The sequence below is a fragment of the Hemicordylus capensis genome, chromosome 1 (assembly GCF_027244095.1).
Source record: "Hemicordylus capensis ecotype Gifberg chromosome 1, rHemCap1.1.pri, whole genome shotgun sequence".
NCBI lineage: Eukaryota > Metazoa > Chordata > Lepidosauria > Squamata > Cordylidae > Hemicordylus > Hemicordylus capensis.
Window position 1 is genome coordinate 111,188,364 of NC_069657.1, and position 20,127 is coordinate 111,208,490.

A 20,127-nucleotide genomic window follows, 5' to 3' on the forward strand; every position below is an offset into this window, starting at 1 on the left:
TAAATAATAATAATAAATAATCTGTGTGCCATACTATTTTTCTTAGTGCTGCAACGTATGTAAGATTGTAAGAAATCCTTAATAATAATAAATAATAATAATACACTTTATTTGTTAGCCACTCCATAACAAATTGTTCTTTGGGCAGCTCACAGATTAAAACATTCAATAAAAACACATAACACATTAAACCTTAACAGACAAAAAAAAGGTAACAAGAAGATACAAAATACAATACAAAACAGCTTAAAAATTCATTTTAAAATTAGTTAAAAATCAGAACAAATCTGAAAACCCGAATTTAAAAGGCCTGTGTGAACAAAAAGGTCTTTACCTGGTGTCTAAAAGAACAAAGTGATGAAGCCAAGTGAACCTCACTGGGAAGGCTATTCCATAAATGGGGTGCAACCATAAATGGGGTCCAACCTCTCCCTGGTAGCCACCTACCTCACCTCATTTGACAGGGGCACCCGGTGGAGGACCTCCGAAGAGGATCTTAAGGTCTCAGTAGGGACATATGGGGCAAGGCGCTCTCTCAGATAACCCAGTCCCAAGCCATTTAGGGCTTTAAAGGTTAAAACTAGCACTTTGAATTGGGCCCGGAAATGGGACTGGGAGTCAGTGCAGCTGACGAAGCATTGGTGTAATATGATCAAAATGTCTGGTCCCAGTTAATAATCTTGCAGCTCTATTTTGTACCAGTTGTAGTTTCCGGAACGTTTTCAAAGGCAGCCCCATGTACAATGCATTGCATTACTTTACCCCCTTCATTAATCCACGCTGTACTAATTTTCTTTTCTTCTATCTGCATGTATATATAAAGCAGGACCACTGTTGCTACTTGTGTCAGATCTAGTTCGGTATATCATAAAAGCTGATGTCTCTTCTGATGATATTCCTGACAAATAACTTGTGCAAATAATTGCCAATGTGAGAAGTCTTGAATGAAGTCATGTACTATCAGAAGGGCAAGCTCACACAAGATTGCAGCTTTTCTTCCATACTCAGGAAAATTTCAAACAATTATTTTCCTGTTCAAAGGGGAAAAGTAAGCTCATGAGAGTTCTGATGTTGTGTTGCTCTTCTGACAGTACATATACAAATAGGATGTGTATACACATTCATATACACAGCTACGTGTATGCAAGTGAGCGGGTTGTAATATCATCAGAATTGACTCCCTGAATGTCTTTGCTGTGGTGAATTTAAATCAGATTCCATCACTGGGTGATAGCCCCCCCCCCGTTTATCTTAGTTAACAAAAACCTAGGGAGCATTTATTACTCTTTCAGTCAACGTGTCATGTTCAGCAGACCATGTAGTACACTATATATCACTTGTGCTGTGTCATGAATTGAACGGGGCATAACAAATCCTTTCAGCCTTTTGCACAGAAGGTCAGCAATGTGAAGGAATTTCATTTGCTTTTAAAATAATCTCAGCATTAACCAGATTACTAAATAAACAAAGAATGGCAGCAAAATAACAAAGTTATTTGAAAAGTTAATGAGAACAGAGTAATTAGCACAACGTTAATGATGGATAACATTCCCTATTGTTTCATCGTGAGCAGAAAAAGCAGTATAAGTAATTTAGGAAATTTGCAGAACAAAAAGATTATTTTAAAATGACCTGTGATTCAGTTATTAAGCTGCACCTGAAATGTTTTATAAAGGTATGTGTGATATTCCTATTGTTAATAGTAGGAAGTTCAAATAATTTCATATGATTTCAAACTCAAAGTATGCTTCTATAATTTTAATTTCCTGTTCCTGACTAAGATTTGCTCTCCTTTCTAAAACTGTTTGAAGTGATCTTAAATTGAGAAGTATTCAAATTAAAACAGAATATACAAATTAGAATACTAAAGCAGTCCCACTAACTTTAGTAGGATTACTCTAGAGTGAATGGTTTGGAAAGAAAAACTAGACATAGCATGAACGTTCATTCTTGCTGGTGAGGGAGAATAGTTTATTTTGGCATCAAAGAACCAACAGTTTTCTTCAGACAGAAAGTAAAGAACTAAATAGGACTGGATTTCAAAAATGTAATCATTAACAACCTGAAATAAAAACTGCATCATCAAGCCACAACGACAAAAGGGACAAAGCAGGAAGGAGGGATGCCACAGAAGTCTGTAAGCTTAGCTATTGTTATCTACAGAATACCCACTCTAAGATCTTACTTACTAGAATCTAGGAAAACTATTAAACCCTCACAAGAATGAGTGAAAGGTTCAAAATAAGTTGGATTTTTCCTTCTTTGTTGGTGAGGAAGAGCAGTTTACTTTAAAATGTCCAAGAATAATGTCATCCTAAATGGGAAAAGTTTGATCCAGAATACTGTGTAGCACCATAATTTTTAAAACCAAATTTGTAAAACCAAATCTACAGAAACATTAACACCAATTTTATAATCATGACTGAATGGATTGATAGAAGAGCAAACAGCTTTGGAAGCCTTGTCTATGATAGCATTGATCTGAAAGGCCAACGTTTAGTGCCCCTCTAACAGAGTAAGAGAGGGAGTCACCCATTCATTCATTCATTCATTCATTCAGAACAGAGCATAGGGAACAGAACATAGCGAACAGGGATAGCAAACAGGACATAGGAGTTTTGCAGGAGTTTAGCGGGAAGTGTGCGGGGGAGCCTGGAACAAGCCCCCGGAATCACAAGGATCACAAGAAGCCTGGTGGAGAAGAGAACGTAAGTACATATCCCTCCCTCATATCCCTCAAATTCTTGGGAAAGGCTGTTTGGACAGTTAAATAGTTGACCATTACAGCTGAGACCTATCCTAATAAACTATCTAATAAATGGACAATAAGCTCCCTAAATACTGTAAACAGCCAACAGAAACAGTATGACGATAGAAGGTCAGCAGGGGAAGGGGCACTTCCCAGTGTATTGCACAGAGTGCCACATGTATGACTATTTGCCCCATGGGCAGAAGTCATGGGTGTGTGCTCGGTGCAATGAGCTCCTGGCTCTCAGGGAACAAATCCGTTCCCTTGAGACCAAGGTGTCGGATCTGGAGAAGCTCAGAGAGACAGAGAGGCATGTGGACGAGACCTTCAGGGATGTGATAGATAGAGGCATCCCACTCCAGGGCTGGTAGCTCCTCTGCTGTCAGGGAGAATGAAGTTCTTGGGCAAGGAGGACATTGGTCTGAAGAAGAGGGAAATGCTCCTTTAGAAGGGACCCCTTCCGTGGATGATGAGCCCATATCCTCTCGCACAGGGGATACTCCTCTGGGGGATGGGGCCTCCTTGTAGTGGGTGATTCGATCATTAGAGGGATAGAGAGATGGGTTTGTGACCCGCGTGTTGATCACACGGTGACTTGCCTGCCTGGTGTGAAGGTTGCGGACATTACGCAGCGTCTAGGCAGTGCTGGGGAGGAGACAGCTGTCGTGGTGCACGTCGGCACCAACGATGTGGGGAAATGCAGTCGGGAAGTCCTGGAAGCCAAATTTAGGCTGATAGGTAGCATTTTGAAGTCCAGGACCTCCAAGGTAGCATTCTCAGAAATGCTACCTGTTCCACACGCAAGTACAGTGAAACAGGCAGAGCTGAGGAGTTTCAAAGCGTGGATGAGACGTTGGTGCTGGGAGGAGGGGTTTAGATTTTTTAGGCACTGGGACACATTTTGGGGCAAGCAAGGCCTGTACAAAAGGGATGGGCTGCACTTGAACCAAGATGGAACCAGACTGCTGGCGCTTAAAATCAAAAAGCTTGCAGAGCAGCTTTTAAAATGACACCTGGGGAACAGCCGATGGAAGCTGGGCAGTATCCCATTTGGCAAAAGCCATCCTTTAAAGTGTGAGGCTGCAAAGAATTCAGATAAAACAGAAGGGCAGAACCGCATAAAGAGCAGATGGGAGCCTGTGCCAGCAGGTCAAAGAGTCAAAAAAATAGCATACATCAGGGGAGAGATTCAATGTATAGGTACTTATATGCCAATGCCAGAAGCCTCCGAGCCAAGATGAGTGAGCTGGAGTGCTTGGTTGCTAATGCAGAAATAGATATAGTGGGCATAATAGAAACATGGTGGAACAGTAAGAACCAGTGGGACACTGTTATCCCTGGGTATAAACTCTATAGAAAGGACAGGGAGGGGCGCCTTGGAGGAGGGGTAGCACTGTATGTTAAAGAAGGGATAGAATCTAACAAGCTAGAGAACCTAGGTGAGCTGGAGTCCTCCACAGAAACCCTGTGGGTGACTATACAAGGCCGGAAAGGGAACGTGCTACTGGGGATGTGCTATCGCCCTCCGGATCATAATGCCGACAGTGCTGGGAGTTGCAGGAGGAAATCAGGGAGGCATCAAGGAGAAGCAGGGCTGTAATTATGGGTGATTTCAATTACCCACACATAGACTGGGTAAATTCACATTCAAGTCAGGACAAAGAGGTCAAATTTCTAGATACGCTAAATGACTGTGCCCTAGAACAGTTGGTCATGGAACCAACCAGAGAGAAGGCGACCTTGGATCTAATTCTGAGTGACACCCAGGACCTGGTGCATGATGTCAGTGTCATCGACCCTTTAGGGACCACAGTGCCATCAAATTCAGCATACATGCGGGGAGAGAATCACCAAGGATGTCTAACACAGACATTTTGAATTTCAGAAGAGGAAACTTCTCCAAAATGAGGAGTATGGTGAAAAGAAAGCTGAGGGGGGAAATCAGGAGAGTCACTTCGCTCCAGAGTGCATGGAGTTTACTCAAAACCACAATACTAGAAGCCCAGTTAGTGTATACCCCAAAGGTGGAAAGGTACCACTAAGTCCAGGAGGATGCCAGCATGGCTAACGGGTACCGTCAAGGAATCCATAAAAGGGAAGAAGACTTCCTTCCTAAATTGGAAGGCCTGTCCAAACGGAGAGAACAGAAAGAACACAAACTCTGGCAAAAGAAATGCAAGGTGACAATAAGGGGGGCAAAAAGAGAGTTTGAGGAACATTTAGCCAAAAGTATCAAGGGGAATAACAAAAACTTCTTTAAGTACATCAGAAGCAGGAAACTTGCCAGGGAGTCAGTTGGACCATTAGACAATGAGGGAGTGAAAGGGATTATTAAGGAGGATATGGAGGTTGCAGAGAAGCTGAATGAGTTCTTTTCATCTGTCTTCACAGCAGAGGATACTGAGCATATACCGGTTCCTGAACCAGGCTTTTTAGGGATGGAGGCTAGAGAACTGAGTCAGATTGAAGTGACAAGGGATGATGTTCTAAACTGTCTGGAAAAAATGAAAGCTAACAAATCACCAGGGCCGGATAGCATCCATCCAAGAGCCCTCAAAGAACTCAAAAGTGAAATTGCCGACCTCCTTGCTAAAATATTTAACTTATCCCTGAAATCGGGCTCTGTACCAGAGGACTGGAGAGTAGCAAATGCAACACCAATTTTCAAAAAGGGATCCAGGGGTGATCCGGGAAATTACAGGCCGGTTAGCCTAACGTCCGTTCCAGGCAAATTGATGGAAAGCATCCTCAAGGATAAAATTGTAAAGCACCTAGAAGAACAGGCCCTGCTGGGAGTGAGCCAGCATGGCTTACGCAAAGGTAAATCTTGCCTCACCAACCTTTTGGACTTCTTTGAGAGTGTCAATGAGTGTGTTGATCAAGGTGATTCAGTTGACATAGTCTACCTGGACTTCCAAAAAACTTTTGACAAAGTTCCTCATCAAAGACTCCTGAGGAAACTTAGCGGTCATGGGATAAGGGGACAAGTACATGTGTGGATTGCTAACTGGTTGAAAGACAGGAAACAGAGGGTAGATATAAATGGAGAGTTTTCACAATGGAGGGAAGTAAGAAGTGGGGTCTCCCAGGGATCTGTACTGGGACCAGTGCTTTTTCATAAATGATCTAGAAGCAGGGGTAAGCAGCGATGTGGCCAGATTTGCAGATGATACCAAACTCTTCCGGGTAGTGAAATCCAAAACGGATTGTGAGCAGCTCCAAAAGGATCTCTCCAAACTGGGGGAGTGGGCAACAAAATGGCAAATGCGGTTCAATGTTAGCAAGTGTAAAGTGATGCACATTGGGACGAAAACCCCCAAGTATATGCTGATGGGATCCGAGCTGTCAGTGACGAACCAGGAGAGGGATCTGACTTGGGGTCGTGGTGGACAGCTCATTGAAAGTGTCGACTCAATGTGCGGCAGCTGTGAAAAAGGCCAATTCCATGCTAGGGATCATTAGGAAGGGGATTGAAAATAAAACGGCTAACATTATAATGCCCTTATACAAAACTATGGTGCGACCACACTTGGAGTACTGCGTACAATTCTGGTCACCACATCTTAAAAAGGACATTGTTGAACTGGAGAAGGTACAGAAGAGGGCAACCAAGATGATCAGGGGCCTAGAGCACCTTTCTTATGAGGCAAGACTACAACACCTGGGGCTATTTAGTTTAGAAAAAAGACGACTGCGGGGAGACATGATAGAGGTCTATAAAATCATGCATGGTGTGGAGAAAGTGGAGAGAGAGAAATTCTTTTCCCTCTCACACAACACTAGAACCAGGGGTCACTCCATGAAATTGATTGCCAGGAGGTCTAGGACCAACAAACGGAAGTACTTTTTCACACAACGCGTGATCCACTTGTGGAACTCTCTGCCACAGGATGTGGTGACAGCCAACAACCTGGATGGCTTTAAGAGGGGTCTGGATAACTTCATGGAGGAGAGGTCTAGCAACAACTACTAATTGGAAGGCTATAGGCCACCTCCAACCTCCGAGGAAGGCTGCCTCTGAATACCAGTTGTAGAGGAGTAACAGCAGGAGAGAGGGCATGCCCTCAACTCCTGTCTGTGGCTTCCAGCGGCATCTGGTGGGCCACTGTGCAAAACAGGATGCTGGACTAGATGGGCCTTGGGCCTGATCCAGCGGGGCTGTTCTTATGTTCTTATTCATGAGAGCCAGTGTGGTGTAGTGGTTAGAGTGCTGGACTAGGACCGGGGAGACCCGAGTTCAAATCCCCATTCAGCCATGATACTAGCTGGGTGACTCTGGGCCAGTCACTTCTCTCTCAGCCTAACCTACTTCACAGGGTTGTTGTGAGGAGAAACTCAAGTATGTAGTACACCTCTCTGGGCTCCTTGGAGGAAGAATGGGATATAAATGTAAAAATAAATTCATTCATTCATTCATTCATTCATTCGTCTGTCAGATTTGTAGACTTTCCAAATTTCTGTCTCTTCTGGTGGTTTACAACAACATAAAACAAGATAAAAATGAAAACCTTAAAACAATTTAAAACTACAGTTAAAAAGCTTGGGTGAAAAAACAAGTCTTTAAGGACTTTTAAAAAGTTAGTTAGGCTCTTATTTCAGCAGGGAGCTCATTCCAGAGTTTTGGGGCAGCAACAGAGAAGGCCCATCCCTGTGTAGCCACCAGACTACAGTTTGAAAAAACATTTTGCCCACCTGTAACTGATGATCTGGTAGTGATCCGTTGACCTCCATTAGATTGGGTTCTGCACCTGTGCTGAAACCTGTCGGTGTGGAGTACCACACCTCCTCTCAGTGCTTGCGCCAGCCCAGCCCCACATGACTATGTGGCTATTTAAGGCGGAAGGAAGCGCCAGCACTTCAGTTTCTTGGAGACTGGTGGAGCAGTTGAGCATCTTTGGAGCAATAGGTGAGTTCTACGTAAAAGACTTGAGCATATGGCAGAGGGGAGGTTCAGGAGGGTCTAATGCAGTGTTTCTCAACCACAGGTCCGTGGACTGGTGCCGGTCCGTAAGGAGTTGAGTGCCGGTCCATGCTGGTCCATGAGGAACTAATCCCCCAACAAAACAATTTCAAGCTGGTGGGGGCCACTGCTGCTGGGAGCTCTCTAGAGCTCAATTCTAGGCAGGCAGCACTCACTGCTGGCATAGCATTCATCTTGAGGAAGCTAAATGAGTGTTATCCCAGCAGCGAGGGCTGCCTGCCTAGGAATGAACTCTGGAGAGCTCCCAGCAGCGGTGCTCCCCAAGCTTGAAATTGTTTGGGGGAGTGCCTGGGGGTAGGGGCGATCCCTTTACTAACTGCTGGTCTGGAAAACTGAGCACAAAGACTGTGTCGGTCCATGATTCCAAAAACAATGAGAAACACTGGTCTAATGGATATCAACAGATCACTACCAGACCATCAGTTACAGATGAGCAACCTGTTTATCTGGGGCGTGATCCATTGAATCCATTAGAATGTGTGTTTAAATAGGTCCTAAAGGAGGAGAGTGTCATTTAACAAACTTCTAAGAACACCTCTCCCAAAATTTGCCTCCACTGCAGAACGCAAGTCAGTGGCATAGTGCTTTTTGAAGGGCTGTTCTGAGGACCAGGTTGCAGCCCTACAAATGTCCCGAAATAATATGCCAGATAAATGAGCCGCCGAGGTACCGTAAGCTCTGGTTCAGGGCGGAGCCACCATTGAGCAGACAGGTTCAAAGAACCTGGGCCATTGCTAATCAGGGGCTGCGCCTGGTGCCCCAGCCACACACCCTGCATCTGACATCAGACGCAGGGGATGTGTTTTCACTCCCAAATGGGTCTGTGCAGCCCCATTTGAGAGCAAATACCAGCCAGTGCTGCATTCTCATTGTGGCTGGGAGCTGCTCTCCCTGCCTTTAAAGGCAGGGAGAGCGTTCCTGGCCACGCTGTGAATGCGGCGCTGGCTAGAATATGCTCCCAAACGGGGCCGTGCAGCCCCAATTGAGAGTGAAGCCACGCCCTTGCATCTGATGTCAGACACAGAGAATGTGGCAGGGGGCCACCGGTGGGAGGAAAACTGGCCACTGGCTGGCTTCCTCCACCAGCGCTCTAGTTGAATGAGCCTTGGACTTCGGCGGCTGAACTTTTTGTAACTTGTACTTCAAAAGGATTAGTTCTACTAGCCAGTGGGATAGCTGCTGCCTGGACAAAGCCTGACCCAGATACCTTCTTTAGTAGAATATAAAACACCTTTTGTCTTTCTGATCATCTTTGTTCTTGACAGGTAGAACAGAAGAGCCCTTCGGACATCCAGGGAATGCAGGGCCTTTTCAAGAGCCTTACTCGGAGAACTGAAGAAGGTAGGTAGCACAATGTCTTGGTTTATGTGAAAATCTGTCACAACCTTAAGTAGGAAGGTAATGTCAGGATGTAGCAACACCTTATCTGGGTAGCAGCGTGCATAAGGCAAGTCCATCCTCAGGGCTGTAAGTTCACTCATCCTGCAGGCCGTTGTAATTGCCACCAAGAAGGCAGTCTTCAGACAAACCAGTTTCAGGCTTGCTATAGCAAGGCACTCAAAGGGCATGCCTGTCAGAGCTGAAAGGACCAAGGATATACTCCACTTATCCAGTGGCTGTCTAACCAGAGGATACAGATTGGTGACACCTTTCAGAAAGCTATTTCAGCTGGGGTGGGAAAATACTGTCTTTCCATCCCATCCAGGGTGCCTAGCTGAGATTACTGCTAAGTGAACTTTTATGGAGACATCAGAAAACAGGGAGGTCTTCAGTGTCATTAGGTACAGCAGGATCTGGTGGACTGCAGCTTTCAGTGGGTGAAAACCGTTGGAGGCTGCATAGCAATTGAACCTCTTCCATTTACTAGCATAGTTTCTCCTAGTCTAAGGCTTCCTCTGGTTAAGTAAGATTTTATTTAGAAGCCTATCTTCCATGCTGTTAGCTGTAGAGTGGGCACCTCTGGTTTCAGGACCTAACCATTCTCTCATGACAGAAAATCTTGGCACTGAGGAAGCCTCCTGTATGTGTGGTTGGACATTTGAGTAGATGCGGAAACCATGGTTGCTGAGAGCACCATGGAATGACCAGAATGTACATGACTTGACAGGCCAGAAGATGCGCCACCACTCTCCCTACAAGTGGTACAGGAGGATACATGTACAATAGGTGTTGAGACCAGTCCATCTAGAACGTGTCCCCCTGTGACTCTGGGTCATGGCCTGTTCTTGAGCATAACTTTTTGCACTTGGCATTGAGAACCATCACGAACAAGTCTATCCTGGGAACCCCCAAGCTCTGAATATTGGAAGCAAGTACTTCTTGTTCACTTCCCACTCATGCCACTCTTCTCTGGTAAACAAATGACTCAGATTGTCCACCAGGACATTTTTCGTCCTCTTTATGTGAATAGCCAAAGCAGTTATGTTGTTTCTGATGCACCAGTGCCATATTTGCACACTCAGTGAGCACAGACACCTGGACACCATCCCTCCATGTCTGTTTAAGTAGACAATTGCTGTTGTGTTGTCCAATTGTAACTGCACAGTTCTCTCTTTGAGCACTGGCAGAAAAGCCTACAAGGCCTGAAATACTGCCAGGAGTTCCAGGAAATTTATGTGGCAATGTCTTTGTTGGTGACTCCACTGTCCCTGGACCACTTTGCCATTGCAATAAAAACCCCAGCCCATCAGTGAGGCATCCGTCGTCACCTGAACTGAAGGAGACTGAGATTGAAACAGGACTCCTCACAGTAGATTCTCTGCACGTGTGCCCCAACCCAATGACCAGAGGATTTCTTGTGGAATAACTAACAACTTCTGGGGGTTGTCTATATTCAGACGGAAGGTCGATATGAACCATAACTGCCATTTTCTCATTTTCAGACGTGTATGTTGAACAATCATTTTGCAGGAGGCCTTGAGGCCCAGGAGACATTGGATCTGTTTTGTATGCTGTGCTGGACTGGACTGGACCTGATGTACCAGATCTGCTATAGCCTGGAACCATTTTTTGTGGTAAATAGGCTTTTCCCGCCTGTGTATTCAGAACAGCCCCTATGTAGGAGATCATCATCATGGGGTCTAAATGAGATTTTTTTCCAGTTGACCTCTATCCCGAGGTCCTGGAGAAGGCACAACAAGTACTGTATCTAAGAAAGTAACCCTTCTCTGTCCTTTGACACCAGGAGCCAGTCGTCTAAGTAAAGGTAAATCGCCAGCCCCTCAATCTGGAGGTGCACCACCACCATCCGCCATGCTCTTTGAAAACTCAGGGGACAGTACAGAGGCCAAATGGCATATTGGTAAATCGAGCTTCCCACTGTGAATCTTAGATACTTCTGGTATGAAGGCCTGATCCCTATGTGAAAATAAGTATCCCACAGGTCTAACATTGCAAGCCACGGCTCCTGATGTAGAAGTGGCAGGATGTCTTGCAATGTCATCATTCGTACTTCTTCACATGGATGAACTTGTTCAGCTGTCTCAGGTCCATTATAGGTCATATTCCACCATCCCTTTGGGGGATCTGAAAGTAGAGGGAGTAGAACCCTTCTCACCTGGGCACATATCACACCAGGACAATCGCTTTCTTGCCCAAAAGCTCCTGCACCTCCATTTGTAGGGTAGGAGTCACTTTCGTAAAACACACCCCTCTGAAAGTTGGCTGTGCCTTGAACTCTATAACGTAGCCTGAAGAGACGATCTTCAACACCCAACGATCTGATGTTATGTGGTGCCATGCTTGGGCATGGCTTGCCAATCTGATGTTGTTGTTGGCTGAAGGTGTTGTTTGTGCCTGAAAGATGTTGCAGGCAGTCATATTCAGTGCCACAGTGATGCGGAAGGCTAATATTTACATTGAGTCCCTTGATGATAAATGGTGTGATGGGCTGCTGCTGACCTCAAAGGTGCTACTTCTGGGCCTCCACTTGTTTATTACGTTGGCCCTGGTTGTTCTTGTTCTTTGGTTGGTAGTGTTTCTTATGATATGATTGGTAGGACCTACTAAAATCCCTGCAGTCCTGCTACCTATAACTGGAACAAGGTCTGTTGAAAAGCTTAGATTTAGCCGCTGAAGGAAGAAGCTGATGTAAAAGTCTTTGCAGTGAACTTTGATTTTTTTGTTTTAGTTTTTCCATCATAGCATCCATCTGTTCCAAGAACAGACCATTCCCATCAAATGGGAGGCCTTCAATTTTGTCCTTCAACTCAAATTGTAAAGCTGCTGAACGAAGCCATGCATAACGTCTCAAAGTAATAGATGAGCACATGGCTCTAGTTTCTGATTCCACCAGGTGTTTTGTGGTACTTAATTGCTGTCATGTTAACTCTGCACACTTTTGCAAAATCTTCTTAAAGTGTGCATTCAACTCCTCTGATGAGAGTCCAAATCCTGTCCTAAGGTGTCCCAAAGGCAATAATTATACTTAGCCAAGCAGGATGAATAGTTGGCTATTTTTACTGATAGGCAAGCCGTTGAATATATTTTCCTGCCAAGCACATCTAATTTCCTTCCTTCTTTATCTGCAGGAGTCGTGTGACGCCTACCAGACCTAGAAGAAGTAGCGCAGTCTATAACAAGGGAGTTAGGTACAGGATGTTTCAATAGGTAGGTGTTATCCTGCTCTTGCACCCTATATAGGCCTTCTAGTCTTTTAGAGGTTGGAGTGGAGGTGTGTGTAACTTCCCAAGCGCATTGAACCACCTTGTAAATTACTGGCAAGAGAGGTAAGGCGAGAGGTTGCACGGACATGGACTTTGCCATAAAATTGTACACTGGGTCATCAATTGTAGCCTACTGCGATTTTTAGATTAAGACCTAGTACAGCAGCCATTTCTTTAAGCTGGATATGATAAGCCTTCATTTCCTCAGTGGGGGATACATGCGAAGGCATTGCCACATCAGATGATGGGTCCAGGTCAGTAATTCCGTGTCAAATTCAAAATCAGAAGAACCATGGTGACTCTCACCAGAAGGTGCTGGAGAGGAATGTGGCTGTTGCCCCCATGGGGGAGGTGTATGAGGTCCAGGAATTGCAGGCTCCAAGGGTCAGTCTGGATAGCCGCAAATAAAACTTGTTTTACCCAAGTCTGGGTCTGCTGTTCAACCAGCACAGGGTTTGGTGGGGGAGGAGATTCTGCCAGGGTCTGCATGGCTGCAGCAGCTGTCACCTCCATTTTGTTTGGCTTCAGGGGGGGCATCACCCCCAGCCAGCATGCACACTGGAAGAGCTTGAGAGAAGGCTCTGGCCAGAATTTTGTTTATGGAATCCAGAACACCTCCATGATCTGTCTTCATCATAGTTATAAGCCAATCCTAGAGAAGACAGACCTCACTCGTTTGCACAGCAGGCAGAGCGTGGTGCAAGAATCCACATGTGTGCCAACTAGTCAAAGTGGCTAACTGTGCAGCTGTCAATGTATAGTGCACTGGTTGATTTTGAAGAGTTGATGTCGAAAAAGTTGTCTCTGGAGGCAGGGGATGAGCCTCCCACTCCTCTGAATGAGGAAACCCCCTAAATGTTGAATGGCTGTTAGTGTTGGAGTCCAACATAGAAAGCAAGGATTGAGCTGTGTTGGGATCCAAAGCATTAGCCTTCTAAACACCAGGCGAGTCTTCATCCGCAACCTCGAAAGTCACCGGCACTCGGCATCGAGGCATGACCATGTCAGATATCACCAGGGTGTTCAATGTCAAGGTCAGCTGTCCTACCTTCCATGATGAAGGAGACTTCAACCATGTTGATGCCAAAGATAAGGAAATAGCCCTCAATATCAATGCCAACCTAGATGTTGGAGGGGGAGTGGCCTCGGTGTCAAAGGTCTTGATGCAGAGAGAGGTACAGCAGACAAAACTTGTGTCAATGTCGAAGCTGCTACCAAAGGGTCCTCCAATGTAGAAGCGTGCATGTAGGCAGCACTTGTCAATGCTAAGGATGGATCTTTCGACGTTGACACTGGCACCGAAGCTGGCCAATCGGTATCAATCTTCCAGGTGTCATTGCAGTCGGTGTTGGTCAGTGTTTTGTCGAAATTGACAAAAAACTAACTTCTTCTGCTGAAGTCGGTGACAGAGTTGCCTTCGATGCTGGATTTAGCCATCAACTCTTCAGGGAGGAAGCGGGAGGCTTCACTGGGTGTCTGCCAAACCCTCTCCCCACTTCATCGCCACGCATCTGATTGGCAGGAATGCAGCTTATTTTACTCAGCTAAGCACAAACAGTCTGAGCTGCTGCACCTAGACTCTGTTAAATCAGAATCTAAGTATACAAAGTTATAAGAATACAAAGTAATTTACCTGTAATGTTTTTAATGTTTCCTTCAAGCCTTCAATTTCTCTCTCTTTTGATTCTTCAGCAAGTAGATATTTTCCCTTCAAAAAAACAACATTTTTAATTAGAAGAAGGAGATGTAAAATGACAGCTAAGGTACTTAGGATGATACATTTTAATCAGGGACGTGATTCATTGAATCCATTAGAATGGGTTCTGCGCCTGCATGGAAGCCTCTCAATGTGGAGTACTGCAGCTCCTCTCGGCGCTTGTGCCCCACCCACGTGCCCATGTGGCTACTTAAGGAGGGAGGAAGTGCCAGCACTTCAGTTCCTTTGCAACTGCCGTAGGGATCGTTTCCTAGGTATATATATGTAGCATGCTGTACATAAGCTGGAGTGATTCCCAGATGTTGTTGACTACAACTCCCATAATCCCCAGCCAAAGGCCATTGCAGCTGGGGATGCTGGGGATGCTGGGAATTGTAGTGAACAACATCTGGGAATCCCTCTTGGAGGGAACACTGCATCCAGCCCATCTTTGGAGTGGAGCCCAAGAGAAAAGGCAAAGGCAGTGTCAGTGTCTTGGTGCACCAAGCACTCCAGCCAGCCAGCCAGACTGTGGGGCTCACTGCAACTGCAACTCTGGGGGGGGGCAGCCATTTCTTCCTGCCTGGCTTCCTGCAGGAGGATGGGAAGGAAAGAGGGAGGGAAGGAGGATGTGCCACTTGCCATGCCTCAGCCTGGAAAGCAGATCTCCCTAAGCATTTGAGGAGTTCCCCCACCATTTTACTCCTCTAAACAAAACCTAATAACCCATGTATCTCCCCCCACAAAAGTGTCTCCTCCCCCTTAAAAAAATGCATTTCTTAAGCTCTCCCTTTGTCTGCATCCCTGCACAGCCCACTGATTAGGTTGGGTGATACAACCTCCCCAGTGGGAGATTGATAGAGGGTAGTACATTGCATCCTGGCCACCTCAGATAGCCCACCACCTGCTCCATACTTCATCCAATGGTGCTGCCCGCATTCTCCTCTGTTCCTGCCTCTGCCTTTTCAACAGACAAGGGAAGGGAGCTTTATCTCAGCATGCTACTCTCCTCCGACTGTCATCTTCTGCTTTTGAAAAGTCAGAGGCTGGGGTGGAGAAGGAAGAGATCAGCAGCCAGTGGTGGGGACAGGGGGCAAAGTATATCCAGATAAAGAGATAAATAAATCCAACTGCTGCTCCACATTAATATGGCCATGAATCAGATAAAAGGTACAACTGCCCCTTTGTTGACCCCTGAAGATAGACACCCATGGAGCCAAGGAGCCTCAGTAGCTTTGAGGGAGAGATGCACTTTATGCACTGCAGGAGGAATGGGAAGAGTTAGGACAATGGGGAGAGGGGTCAGAAAAGTCAGAGGGTGAGGAGAGCAGTGCATTTTGTTCATCATTAGGAAGGAGGGGAGGAGACGAGCTGGGGGATGACAGCTTGCCATACTGGTGCATGTGCATGTACAGGCTAAAAAAACCCAAATCACCCGTGCACACACAAAACACCACATATGACATCCAGCCACTAACTGACCATCCATTTATTGAATTAATACATCATACCATAACTATATGCATTACCTTTTCTTCTTCTATAGCAAATATTCTCGCTTGAAACTTGAATGCCACAAAGAGGAAATAAATTTAAAACAGTGTGACAAACAATATATGCAACATTTTAGTCAAGGAATAATATATTTTATGTATATGTTTTCTATACAATGAGTAATGCATGCAATTAATTTTGATAAAATGAAAGGAACTTGGAAAATTGATGGAAGTAAACTGCAGGAAAAATATCTCTACCTGGTGGTTGATTTGAGGACAAAGAGGGGCTAAGTCGTCCCTTTCCCTATGAAGGGAAGGGGAGAAACTGTATATTTTGCACTCTCTCCTACAGTCACCACAGAGAGGAAGGGAGGGACTCAGCCTCCATTTGCTGTGGAAGCAATCAGTGGGGGTAGCAATTTGGGTTCAGATACATTGTGGCAAAGGACATTTGTCTCTTAACCCAGTTGTTTCCCCCTGCGCACACACAGAAGAAGTACGGAAGAGGAATGAAAGGCTCAGTCTCTCTTTCCTCTCAAAGCCACAATTGTGGAGAGGCATTTACGGCTCCTTCTGTTGGCTAAGGAAAGCGAACTACACCAACTTCCCTCTGAAAACACAATTAAACTTTTGTAGAGCAGCATTCAGCACCTCCATGCGGCTGGGAATGTTCTTTAATGGCAGATAGAAGTGAATCATGGCTACGGCATGATAACTCATGGCTATACCTAGGTTTAGAACTCAGGCCCAGCATCAGCTTGTGGCATACTCCCTGCTCCAGGGAGGACTGAGATTTGAGCCAGCCGCAATGCAGAGGGAAGGACAGCAGGTTGGAAGAGGGCACAAGTGGGGTGGCAGCTGGACTGATGCAAGCAGCCACAGCCCTCTTTCCAAGACAATTTCCCTACAAGCCCCAGATGTTTCACAAGGCTCAGAGGCCCTAAGAGCATCTGTGTGGCTTGCCTTTGAAGGCAGTGGGACACAGTGTGCATCTTTGGGTCCTGCATGACTCCTGTAAGCTTCCCAGTCCTATCCATTCTCACTTCTGCATCAAAGATCATTGCTCATCTCATTTCAACCAGTCCCTCAGCTCACCCCAACTGGTCTCTCAATTCACTCCATATCTGGGAGCTGAGAAGCATTGAAGGAAGAGCATCAGGGTGCATAGAGCTCCCACCGCACCCCATCTGAGGGAGGTTGTGGGGTGGCAAGAGTGGCATAGACACTTCACCTCTTGTTCCACCACAAACAGCTAAAGAACCTGCCTGAATGGGAGGGCACCACCCACAAAGAAAAATGTACAATACACACCCTCATCAAGGCAAGCCCCCATAGCTTAGAGGGACCCACTCAGATAGGGGGGCTGAGAACCTGGCTGAGAATATTTTGCTGAGGGCTCCCTGAAACTTGGAGCTGGCTTTGTTAGGGCTTTGGGGGAGAACAGCTGTTTCCAAACCTCCCACACTTATAAGGGTCTGGTGTCTCTACCATGTGTAGTAACTGTTTGTAACCTGTCTCTACCTACCCCTCCACCAAGTTTGGGTTTCCAGAACATGTGCATGCATGGATTGGTTTTAGAGTGCTGAAGTGGCTAAAAGATAATAAGGGGCAAAGCCCATCAGGAAAATTGAGGGCTATTTAAAAAAAAACAACAAGCAAAGACGCCAATAAAAAGTTGACACAATCACTCGCAAATGCCCTCTCCCGCAAAGCCAAGCCCATGCAGTGCCTTGGTATACACATGAGCTGAGAGTGATGAAGCAACTGCAGACAGCTGGAACGTAAGTGGAGGAAAACACAGTGTGAGTCTGAGTGAACACAGGTTAGAGCTCATTATCAAGCCTACTCTGTGGCAGTGATGGAAGAGAAGAAACGCTTTTTTTTCATCCACCACTGCATCCTCGTGATGTCGTCCAGTGGGGCTTTCCTGGATGGTGCGAGGCCTTTTGAAATCTGGCCCTGGGCAGGATACATTGGAACCCTTGGTAGCATGCTGTGAACACTTTGAGGGTAAAGTCACTCACATGATTCACCATAAGTTGGACACTATGGCTGATGCAAGATTACTGGAAGAGGTGCCCAGAGTAAAACCTGGTCTAGATTTGCTGGAGGAGTTTCAATTATTGGTGCCTGAGGGTGTGGACAAGGAGTTCGGCTGACCATGTGCATGCTTAACCCTTGCCCTTCATGGCTTATTAAATCTAGTAAGGAGGGAATTTTTAGCTGAATACAGCAGGTTCTAAATGCCTCATTGAGAGAGGGAATGGCCCCAACTTCATTGAAGCCAGCTATTATTCGACCACTCCTAAAGAAGTGCCTGGACCCAGAAGATGTAAACAATTACAGCATAGGCCTGTGGCCAATATTCCCTTCCTGGGCAAGATGCTTGAGCGTGTTGTGGCTGACCAGCTCCAGCCACTCTTGAGGGAAATTGACTATCTAGATCCTTTTCAATCAGGTTTCAGGCCTGGCTTTGGAACAGAAACTGCTTTGATCACCCTGTGGGATGACCTATGCAGAGAAACAGACAGGGGGAGTACGACCCTGATAATCTCTTGGATCTCTCAGCGGCTTTTGATACCATTGACCATGGTATCATCTGGATAGGCTGGCCGAATTGGGTGCAGGAGGCACTGCTTGGAGATGGCTCCCCCTGAGGTCTACTACTGCGGTTTTGAGATTCTTCTTTTCAGCAGGGGGCAGCTATGTTCCAGCTGCCATTAAGGTATTTCAAACTAAGGTAATCTCGCAGCTTCTTTATGACTCACAGATTTGCATATATCATTACTTTTGTCCACTTGAAAGGATCCAGTCCAAATTTCTCAGGGCTATTTTTTCAACCCCCTGTTGAGTGTCAGATGTCAAACTGCGATTGGAAGCTGGTTTGTTAAACTTGGAATCCTTTACCTGGATTTATATTTTCAACTTCTGGCTGAAATTGATTTTTTCCACCTTCTGGCTTAGCTCCCTTAATCTTTAATAATGAACACTCCTCTGATTGGACTCTCTTAATCACTGAAAAATTAAAGGTATATGGACTGTCAATAGAATTTCTACTCCCCCTGGGCTATGATAATGCCAGAGTGATCCTTAAGCAGCGTATTATCAATATGGGACAGATTTAGGTTGGGCATCAAGCTACAGGTGGTTTGCAGCAGTTAAGCCCTTGCAAAAACCAACCAACTATTTTTATAATCTGACATATCCTACCCACAAAAGAGCCCTGACGCTAGCGTGGATGGATGTGTTGCCCTCTGCGGTATTAGAGGGTAGATTTAGGAGGGTTCCTTTTTTGGAGGGATTGTGTCCATGAGGGAATGGCGATGTTGAAACAGTAGGTCATGTGCTTTTGTATTGCTCATTTTATAGTGATCTGCATCTCAGAGTTATTGCCCCTCTTGTTTTTAGATATACAAATAGTTCTGATGAGTTTCATATAAATTTCTTTCTGACAAGTATCTTGCATCTGGTGGCCAAATTCTGTACAGCTGCAATTAAGATCCGCATACAGTGTGTTGGAGATGGTTAATTCAGACTCTTAATTCATTTTGTTTTTATTTTGTTATCTTACTCCATTTTATATTGCATGTAATAGTACTTAATTGTATATTTTATGTGTATGTTTATATATATGTATGCACTGTTATCGATGTTCACTTTTGGGGACTCTTGTATCTGGATTTTATCTGTGTGCTGATCTTTGATTGTAATAAACTGAATTGAATTGAGGGGGCTCCACTCCTACTTTGAGGCCTGTTCTCAAAAGATAGTGCTGGGGGACTATTGCTCAACCCCTTGGCAGTTATGCTATGGGGTTCCACAAGTTTCCCAGCGGTTTCATGAAGATGTTAAACAACATAGGGGAAAGAAACCGCTGGGAGAGGTCATCAGGAGATTTGGCTTATTTTGCTGGGGGAGGTCATCAGGAGATTTGGCTGAGTGTCATCAATATGCAGATGACAATCAGTTGTATCTCTCTTTTTCATCAGACGCAGGTGAAGCAGTGCCTGTCCTGAATCGGTGCTTGGATGCAGTAATGGACTGGATGAGGGTGAATAAGCTGCGACTCAGTCCAGACAAGACAGAAGTACTGTTCGTCGGTGATTCCTCTGCTGGGATGAATGATGTTCAGCCTGTTCTAGATGGGGTTGCACTCCCCCTGAAGGGCCAGGTTCACAGTCTGGGGGTGCTCATCAATCCAGCACTGTCACTAGAGGCTCAAGTGGCCTCTGTGGCTCTAATCACCTTTTATCAGCTTCAGCTGATATGCCAACTGTGACTTTACCAGGACAGACATAGCTTTGTCACAGTTAGTCATGCTCTGGTAACCTCTTGCTTAGATTACTGCAATGCCTTGTATGTGGTCCTGCCTTCGAAAACAGTCCGGAAACTGCAGCTGGTACAAAATATGCTACAAGATTATTAACTGAGACTGGATGTTTTGATCATATTATGCCAATGCTTCATCAGCTGCACTGACTCCCAGTCCCGTTTCTGGGCCCAATTCAAAGTGCTGGTTTTAACCTTTAAAGCCCTAAATG

General features: G+C 45.4%; 1 protein-coding gene across 20 annotated transcripts in view; it reads right to left on the minus strand.

Annotated features, from left to right (window-relative positions):
• The window catches only part of CCDC73 (coiled-coil domain containing 73), a 136,544-nt gene that overhangs the window by 64,537 nt on the left and 51,880 nt on the right, over positions 1–20,127 (minus strand). For 18 of the 20 annotated variants that reach the window (XM_053300573.1, XM_053300624.1, XM_053300522.1 and 15 more), the window contains 2 exons: positions 15,620–15,655; positions 14,028–14,102 (listed from right to left, as the gene is read on the minus strand). The exons of 1 other annotated variant lie outside the window; for it this stretch is intronic. In XM_053300573.1, coding sequence (XP_053156548.1) covers positions 14,028–14,102; positions 15,620–15,655 — 111 coding nt within the window. The remainder of the gene's footprint in view (positions 1–14,027; positions 14,103–15,619; positions 15,656–20,127) is intronic. One more of the 20 variants, XM_053300564.1, reaches the window with a different exon arrangement.